The sequence below is a fragment of the Propithecus coquereli genome, unplaced genomic scaffold, assembly GCF_000956105.1.
Source record: "Propithecus coquereli isolate 6110/MARCELLA unplaced genomic scaffold, Pcoq_1.0 Scaffold712, whole genome shotgun sequence".
Classification (NCBI taxonomy): Eukaryota; Metazoa; Chordata; class Mammalia; order Primates; family Indriidae; genus Propithecus; species Propithecus coquereli.
The window spans coordinates 84847-94387 of record NW_012153197.1 but is presented as its reverse complement, the minus strand read 5'-3'; the positions used below and the strand labels follow the sequence as shown (position 1 = coordinate 94387).

At 39.5% G+C, this 9541-nt stretch overlaps 1 protein-coding gene across 1 annotated transcript in view; it reads left to right on the top strand.

Moving 5' to 3' along the window:
* Positions 1-9541, top strand: part of BMS1 (BMS1 ribosome biogenesis factor) — a gene marked incomplete at its 5' end in the record, with an annotated part of 50275 nt that overhangs the window by 7969 nt on the left and 32765 nt on the right. The window contains 4 exons of the mRNA XM_012661486.1: positions 1641-2437; positions 2623-2724; positions 3849-4003; positions 6693-6774. Of these exons, the coding sequence (XP_012516940.1) occupies positions 1641-2437; positions 2623-2724; positions 3849-4003; positions 6693-6774 (1136 nt within the window). The remainder of the gene's footprint in view (positions 1-1640; positions 2438-2622; positions 2725-3848; positions 4004-6692; positions 6775-9541) is intronic.

Below are 9541 nucleotides of genomic sequence, written 5' to 3'. Positions count from 1 at the left end.
GGCTGGTTTCGAACTCCTGAGCTCAAACAATCCGCCCGCCTCGGCCTCCCAGAGAGCTAGGATTACAGGCGTGAGCCACCGCACCCGGCCTCCTTTTTGTTTCTTATGAGACCTGAGGCCACTGGCTTTCTTTTGAAAAGTGGCCAAAATATTAATACTAGAGCTTATTTAGCTGGCTGTCCAGAAGCCACATATCTTGTCTCTGAAAGTTTTACTTAGATTATATTATAGTATCTCCTGTGGGTAGATTTCCACTGATGTATAGCATATGTGATTATTTTTTAGTCTGGATTGGAATTATACATAATGGATGCAAAACATTGGTTTTGTTGTATTGGTTTATGACTCCCAGTAAAAATTAACCTGAAGATGCTTGAGATTATCTAGCATGTAATTTGTTATAATGTGCATAAACTACTTAGCATGATGCCTTACAGACAAGAAGTATTCACTAAAAGATCATTATTATAATCAGTGTTATTAGCTATTCATTTTTGTGTATTTTTCTAGTCATTTTTGTTTATATGGATACTCTTCTAACATAGTTACAGTTATAATATCTGTAAAATTTTTTCATCCTTAGCATTTCCTTTTTCTATACAGTGTTTATATAATCATCGTTTTGTTATTATTGGTGTATTCTAACTTGTCCATTCCCTTATGGTGCAATTTTTAGTTTTTGAGAATTGATGTTTTTGTAATTTTATACATAGCGCTACATTAAGTTTTTATTTCAACCTGTGGTTTTAACATTTTTTTTTTTTGAGACAGAGTCTCACTCTGTTGCCCAGTCTAGAGTGCAGTTGTGTCATCATAGCACACTGCAGCCTCAGACTCCTAGATTCAAGTGATCCTCCTGCCTCAGCCTCCCAAGTAGCTGGGACTATAGGCATATGCCACCATGCCCGGCTAATTTTTCTATTTTTGGTAGAGGCAGGGTCTCATTCTTGCTCAGGCTGATCTTGAACTCCTGAGCTCAAGCAGTCCTCCTGCCTCGGCCTCCCAAAGTGCTAGAATTACAGGCGTGAGTCACTGTACCTGGCCAGCAAGATCTTTCGCTTCACTTCCTCCTTTATTTCAGTATCGCTGTTGATTAATGGACTTTTGTTTCATTCTGTGTGTCATCATTCTTTCTGATGCCTACATTGTCCCAGCTGTAGCTGTGGGAGCTCTTAGCCTGTCTCCTGTGACCTTTCAGCACGTCCCCGTTAGTCTTTGAGCTCTTCTTGCTTTCTGACACAACAGGGTGATCTGGGCTTACTTTATCCTCTCTCTGCTTTGGCCTGGAGTCAGCCAATTTCTCTTAAGCATCACGTGTTTCCAGCTTGAACATTAATCAGTCTTCCAAGAGATCTACTAAACGCTAACTTCCCTTCTGAGCAATTTTCTCTAAAATTGGATTAAGAAAGGTGATTCCTTTACTCTCTGTAAGCTCTTCTGAAGTATGGTGTTAGGGAACTAAGCATGAGTTTGCTTATTAAGTGTTGCAATGTTTATCAAATCGTTTTCTCTATGCTATGCCATCTTAAACCATTCCTTGACATTTTTATTTCTTTGTATTTTTATTGACTATATTGCCATTTCTACATGAGCTGATTATTATACAAATTGAATTATTTTGCGTGTACTTGGTGACATAGGCTGTGGATGCCAAAAGAGGAAAAGCAAACGGATTTGAAAACTGGTCGAGTGCGTCGGAAAGCCATTTTTGGAGATGAAGATGATGAGTCTGGAGATAGTGGTGACGAAGATGATGATGAAATATCTGAAGGTGACAGGTTGGAAAATGACTCTGGCGATGACAAAACAGAAGAGGAGGAAGATGCTGAGGTGTCTGATAAGTACGTGACAGTTAAGGGCGTCAAGCGGCAGAAACTCGAGGAGCGGGAAGAAGACAGTGAGGTGGATTTGCCAGCATTTGCAGATAGCGACGACGACCTTGAGAGGAGCTCCGGGGAGGAAGGGGAAGTGCAGGAAGGGGAAGTGCAGGAAGTGGAAGAAAGCAGCGAAGAAGAGGACGCCGAAGAAGAGGACGCCGCTGCAGAGGGAGAGAGGGGCAGCTCAGGGGCGAGGGCTGCTGGAGGAAGCGGTGAAACAGGACTCTGGCCCGCCAGTCACTGGGGCGACCGCGTGAGTCTGGAGAAGTCTTTGCCGCTGGAAAACGCAGCTCTCCCCACTTCCGATTCCGGCCACTGCACAGCCGAAGAGGCGTTTGCATCTGAAGATGAATCTGAAGGAAGCTCCTCACTCAGTTCAGAGGAGGAGGACTCGGAAAATGAAGATGTTAGTAGGAAAAGGCGTCCAAAACCTACTCAGGTGGGCAGTGGTCAGAAACTGGGGTCAGAGAACTTAACTGAGGAGACCAGTGATATAGAAGATTTACTCAAGGAGGAAGAGCATTACAAGGAAGAAAATAACTATTCCACAGAAACTTCAGGTATGCTTAAATTTGATTGCTGCTACTCTAAACTTGGCACTCAAAATGTTGCTGTGAGTGGAATGTCTGCATTTGGGGTCTGCTGTTTCAGAGATTCTGTTGACTGTTCAAATGTTGCATTATGACTCTTTTGAAGCAGGGGGACAAGCAGACAGACGTAACTGGAGCTGGCATTGTCGTTTCAGGTGCCCTCAGATGGAAGGAAGACCTTTCCAGAAAGGCAGCTGAGGCCTTTCTGAGGCAACAACAGGCAACTCCAAACCTCCGAAAGCTCATTTATGGGACGGGTAAAGAACTCTGGTTCAGAGCTAGAAATGTTTTAGTTTCTTAGATTATTTTCTGAAAAGGAAATGAGGGAGTTGGTTGGAGGATTGTGCTGATACTTTTGTCATCCATGATTCCTGGCCGTCACACTGTCACATATATTTGGCAGACTTTTTTTCCTTTTTTTTCCTCTTTAAGACGGGATCTTGCTTTGTCGCTCAGGCCGGAGTGCCGCGGTGCAATCACAGCTCACCACAACCTCCACCTCTGGGCTCAAGAGATCCTCCCGCCTCAGCCTCCCACAGTGCTGGGATTAGGGGTGTGAGCCACTGTGCCTGGCTTACATTTGGCAGATGGTTTTAATTATCAGCTCATGAGGACTGGAAATTGACCATTTGAAGTAGATTTACTGGTTTGCTGTAAATTTTTTGATGTGAATACTGTCCATTATGTCATCTTGTACCCCCTATTTAAAAGTCCTTCATAAGAAATTTTTGTAGAATTTATTGCCAGGAAAATATTTTTGCCTATAAAAAATCTTTTTCTCCTTGTTGAGAATGAGAACCCTGTGTAATGCATTCATTCTCCCTTTTGCCCTTGTCCTCTGATTCTATGTTTTATTAAACTTGTCTATAGGTTGTTTTCAGAAAAAATAATGCAAAAATAAATTAAAAGTGGTGAGCTTTATATTACGCTGCCCAGTTACCAAGATGATTAGACATTTGGGTGAGGAGCATCGAATTGGAGGGTTGCTGGGTGTTGATTTTCATTCAGGTTTTGCCTAAGTACTCTCAGCGATCAGAGACTCAAAACTCTTGGAAGACAGTCTTCCGCAGTAATTTAAAGCTCTGCTTTTAAATGCCCCCTCCCTCCTCCAACACCCAATACTCTCCCTCCTCGGTGAACTCTTGGCTGCTGCTTTGCAGGAAATCAGGAGTCCTCCACACATGTTGAGCAGTAGTTTCCTGGCCTTCCTCCCCTGTGGCTAACCTGCTCTCTCTGCAGCTGACTCACTTGGGGCTATCACCATACCTACCACAGACTGAGTCCCCTGAGTTCTAAGACATGTGACTTAAGTGGTTCGAGATGATGAGTCCTCTAGGGCTGTAATTTTGTTCTCACTTTTCTATCATGGTGGTCTCTTCAGTGACAGAGGATAACGAAGAAGAGGGTGATACCCGAGAAGAGCTTGGAGGGTTGTTTCGTGTCAGCCAACCTGACGGAGAGTGTAAGCACAAGGCCGACTCTTTGGACTGCTCCAGGTTTCTTGTGGAGGCGCCCCATGATTGGGATTTAGATGAGGTAAGGCTGAGTAGTGTGTACGAGAGAACTGGGGAATTGTTGTAAAAGATTATCTGATTTACACATTGCTTACCAGTTGTTGGCTTCTTATTTTTATAAGATGACAGGTCATTTTCACAGATACTGCAGTGGATATTTCATGTATCGTAAGCCATAACGTGTTCTGATTTTAGTTAGACCGTGTGCATGTGTTATGGAGGAAAGGAAGACATTTAATTTTTAGCGTGGATAGTAGTGTTAATCTTTGTTTTGAAGCATCACACGTAAGTTTTTATACATGTGAAATATTTTATGTCCCTAATTAACATTTATAGTTTCTACTATTCGTAACCCAAAAAAGTTATGATACCTATAAATATTCTTCCCTCAGCTCACCATTCTCTAGTCACACTGGAATTCATTCAGTTCTTGAACTTGCCAAGGCTTAATCCCATCTTAGACCTTTTCTCCCCTCTGCTTTCTCTTCTCTTCTCTTCTCTTTTCTTTTTCTTTTTCGTTTTCGTTTTCGTTTTCGTTTTCTTTTTCTTTTTCTTTTTCTTTTTCTCTTTCTTTTTCCTTTTTCAGACAGAGTCTTGCTCTGTCGCCCTGGGTAGAGTGCAGTGGTGTCATCGTAGCGCACTGCAACCTCAAGACTTTTGGGCTTAAACGATGCTCCTGCCTCAGCATCCTGAGTAGCTGGGACTGCAGGTGCACACTGGGATGCCTGGCTAATTTTTCTATTTTTAGCAGAGATGGGGGTCTCCCTCTTGCTCAGGCTGGTCTTGAACTTCAGAGCTCAAGGAATCCTCCCGCCTCGGCCTCCCAGAGTGCTAGGATTACAGGCGTGAGCCACTGTGCCCGGCCAAAACATCTAGAAGGTTGATAGGATTTAGGTTTGATTTTTATTTTTGGCAGCACTGTTTCATAGTTGACAGTGTTTTATCATTAAGAGGCACGTAAAGTCTAGTTGTCTCTTTTCGTGATGTTAGCAATTGTTGCTCAATGCCTAGAACCTCATTAATTTCTTAAGACTAGTGATGTTCTGTTCTGTCATTTCTGTTATTAGCTGGAATACTTCTATAAAGAGAAACTTGCCCATATCTACTATTTGGTTACCCAGTTCCATATAAGCAGGGTAAGGGTAAATGCTTGATTTTTTAAAAAATCAGTTTTTGGAATGATTCTCCAAAGGTGACTCTTTTTTTTTTTTTTTTTAAAGTATCATTATGAAGTCATGCATTTAAATATAGCTGATGTGCTTCATTCTACTGCGCCTGTTATCCTTACTGATGCTCATGTTGATCCCATCCGTGGTCTGTGGGAGTCTCTTCACCTTGGCTCCTGAGTCCTTTTGACATGATCCTAGTCATCCTTGATCGATTGTTTGCTTTGTGGTGTGATGAGATATCACATCGTCTTGTACATTTTTGCTACCAGATTTGGAATCAGCCATAAGGAGTCCTCATTTTTTTTTTTTTTTTTTTTTAGAGAAAATCGTATTTCAACGTCACTCTCTAGGCATAGGAATGCTTACTGCCGTGAGTTGGTCATTGTTTCTAGGCCTTCTCAGTGACCAGAACTAGGAGAATTCATACAGACATTTTCAGCTCACATTCAGGACTACATCTTACATCTGTGTCCATTTTTCCACTGCAGAATTATTCTCTGGTTGAATCTGAAGACGATGAAATTAGAAAATCACATAATTACTCATTTGCTTTATCCCATATTACACACAAAACAATGTCAGGGTAATATGATTACTGAAAACAGTTAAAGTTTTCTTTTCTCATATACTCTCATTTCTCTTTTCCCACCAGCAGTGTATGTGGGTTCCAGTTTCTCCAGGTCTTTACCAACACTTGCCATTCTGTCTTTCTGATTATGGTCATCCTAGGGCGTATGAAGTGCTCTCTCCTTGTGGTATTGATTTGCGTTTCCCTTATGGCTAATGATGTTGAACATCTTTTCATGTGCTTATTGGCCATTTATATTTATATATGGCTATTTATATAGATTCACATATATTTATATATATGACTTCACATGGCCAACATGAAGAGATTCTCACGGGCCACAGATGGGATCAATATGAGCACCAGTAAGGATAATGAAGTAGAATGAAGCACATCAGCTATATTTAAATCCATGACCTCAAATGGCTTCTTGACTATTTATTTACTCTTTGAAGAAATATTTTCTTACCATTTGCCCATTTTTTAAATTGGGTTATTTAGTTTTATGAATTATTTATATTGTCTGAATAATAGTTCCTTGTCAGATACATGATTTGCAAATATCTTTTCCCATTCTGTAGGAATTAAGCTTTCAAACAGACACGATAGATTTGGATTAACAAATAGTAAGACCAGCTTTGTAAAATAGTGTCTTACTGCATTGCCTTAGAAACCTTATTAAAGCTTGAAAATTAGTTGAATTAGTAAATATCTGTTTGTTTACTTATGAGGTCAGTGGACTAATAGTACTTTCCTTATCTGCTGTTACATTATGACATATTTTATCTTTATGTTTATACTGTCTACATCAAAGGTAGAGTTATCCCATAGGTCCACTTGGATTGAGAATATCCATGAAATTGTCTTGAGAAGTATTTAAAGGCAAGTTGTTGCCCACTACCATTTCTTAATAGCAGTTGTTTTGTTGAGTGATTGGAGCCCATGTCAGCTAAGTGACGACTTTTCTGCTTAAGGTTATGAACAGTATCAAAGATTGCTTCGTCACCGGGAAGTGGGAAGATGATAAAGATGCAGCTAAGATCTTAGCAGAAGATGGTAAGTAAAGAGCTGTTTTCTTCAGAGAAGACCAGCTGCTCTATACTCTTATTTTCTTTCATATTTAAAGTTATAGTCAAGTTAGAGGCCCCGAGTGAGATCCCACATCAGTATTTATTTATCATTAGTATAGCTTTACTGTATGTTATTGAGACACCAGTTAGGAAAGCTGTGTATCTTTGTAGATTCTGGATATTAGCCCTTTATTGGATGTGTAGATTGCGAATATTTTCTCCCATTCTGCAGGTTGTCTGTCTGCTCTGTTATTTCCTTAGCCATGCAGCAACTTTTTAATTTAATCAAGTCCCATTTATTTATTTTTGTTGTTGCTGTAATTGCTATTGAGGTCTTAGCCATAAATTCTTTGCCTAGATAGATATCTATTAATAGAAGAGTTTTTCTTACATTTTCTTCTAGAATTCTTGGATTCATGCGTTACTAAGTCTTTTATCCATCTTGAATTAATTTGCGTGAGTGGTGACAGATAGGGGTCCTGCTTCATTCTTCTGCATGTAGCTATCCAATTTTTCCAGCACTGTTTATTGAATAGTGTTTCTTTTTTCCAGTATAAGTAGTTGTCTGCTTTGTGAAAGATCAGTTGGGTGTAGGTACGTTTTTATATCTGGGTTCTCTATTCTGTTCCATTGGTCTATGTCTCTATTTTCAGACCAATACCATGCTGTTTTGGTTACTATTGCTTTGTAGTATAGCTTGAACTCTGGTAATGTGATGCCTCCAGCTTTGCTGTTTTTGCTTAGGATTGCTTTGGCTATTCGGCCTCTTTTCTGGTTCCAAATGAAGCATAGAATTAGTTTTTCTAAATCTGTAAAATATGCCATTGGTATTTTGATGGGGATTGCATTGAATCTGTAAATCACTTTGGATAGTATGGACATTTTAACAATGTTGATTCTACCAGTCCCTGAGTATGATTTCCATTTGTGTCCTCTACAGTTTCTTTCCTCAGTGTTTCATAGTTCTTCTCCTTGTAGAGATATTTCACCTCCTTGGTTAAGTATATCCTTAGGTATTTTATTTTCTTTGTAGCTATTGTGAATGATGTTGAGTCTTTGATTTGACTCTTAGCCTGACGGTTATTGGTATATAGAAATGCTACTGATTTATGTACATTGATTTTGTAACCTGAGACTTCACTGAGTTTATTTATCAATTCAGTAGTCTCTTGGTAGTTTTACTACCAAGAAAACCCCTAGTCTTTGGGGTTTTCTAGATACAAGATTATATTGTCAGAAAACAGCAATAGTTTGATCTCCTCTTTTGCAATTTGGATACCATTTATTTCTTTCTGTTGCCTGATTGCTTTGGCTAGGACTTCCAGGACTATGTTAAATAGAAGTGGTGACAGTGGACATCCTTGTTCTGTTCCAGTTCTTAGGGGGGATGCTTTCAACTTTTCCCCATTCAGTATGATGTTGGCTGTGGGTTTGCCATATGTGGCTTTTATAATTTTGAGATATGCTCCTTCTATGCCTAGTTTCTTGAGAGTTTTTATCATGAAAGGATGTTGGATTTTGTCAGATGCTTTTCTGCATCTATTTAGGTGATCGTATAGTCTTTGTTTTTGTTTCTGTTTATGTGGTGAATCATATTTATTGGTTTACATATGTTGAACCATCCTTGTATCACTGGGGTGAAGCCCACTTGGTCATGGTGGAGTATTTTTTTGATGTGTTGCTGAATTTGGTTTGCTTGTATTTTACTGAGAATTTTCACATCTATATTTATCTATGTTCATAAGGGAAATTGGTCTGTAGTTTTCTTTTTTTGTTGTGTCCTTTCCTGGCTTTGGTAACGAGGTGACACTGACTTCATAGATTTCTTCATTCCTTCTCAATGTTATGTGATAATTTCTGCAGTATGGGTACCAGTTCTTTTTTGTAGATCTGATAGAATTTGACAAATAAATCAGCAAAAAAAACAAAACCAAAAAACCACAAAGAACCCATTAAAAAGTGGGCAAAAGACACGAACAGAAGTTTTTCAAAAGTAGATAGACAAATGGCCAACAAACATATGAAAAAATACTCAACATCACTAATCATCAGGGAAATGCAAATTAAAACCACAATGAGATAGCACCTTACATCTGTTAGAAAAGTCCAAAAACAATAGATGCTGGTGCGGATGCAGAGAAAAAGGAATGCTTACATATTGTTGGTGGGACTGCATATTACTACAACCCCTGTGGAAAATAGTGTGAAGATTTCTCAAAGAACTAAAAGTAGACCTACCATTCGATCCACCAATCCCACTACTGGGTATCTACCCAAAGAAAAAGAAGTCATTTTACCAAAAAGACACCTACACTTGAATGTTTTTTGCAGCACAATTCACAATTACAAGGATGTGAAATCAACCCAAGTTCCCATCAGTTCATGAGTGGATTAATAAAATGTGGTATATGTATACCATGGAGTACTACTCTGCCAAAGAAAGGGACAAATTAATGCCTTTTGCAGCAATTTGGAAGGAATTGGAGACCATTATCCTATGCGAAGTATCTCAAGAATGGAAAAACAGACACCACATGTACTCTAATAAATTGGAACTAACTGATGGGCACACAAGTGCACAGAGGAAAGTAAAAGTCATTGAAAATCAAGCAGGTGGGAGGGGGAGGAGGGCAGGAGCAAAAACCTACCTGACAGGTGTAATGAACACTATTCAGGTGTTAGGTACATTTGTAGCCCTGACTCAAGCCACGTAGCAAAAACATAGCCCATTAATATTTTGAAATAAAATAAAA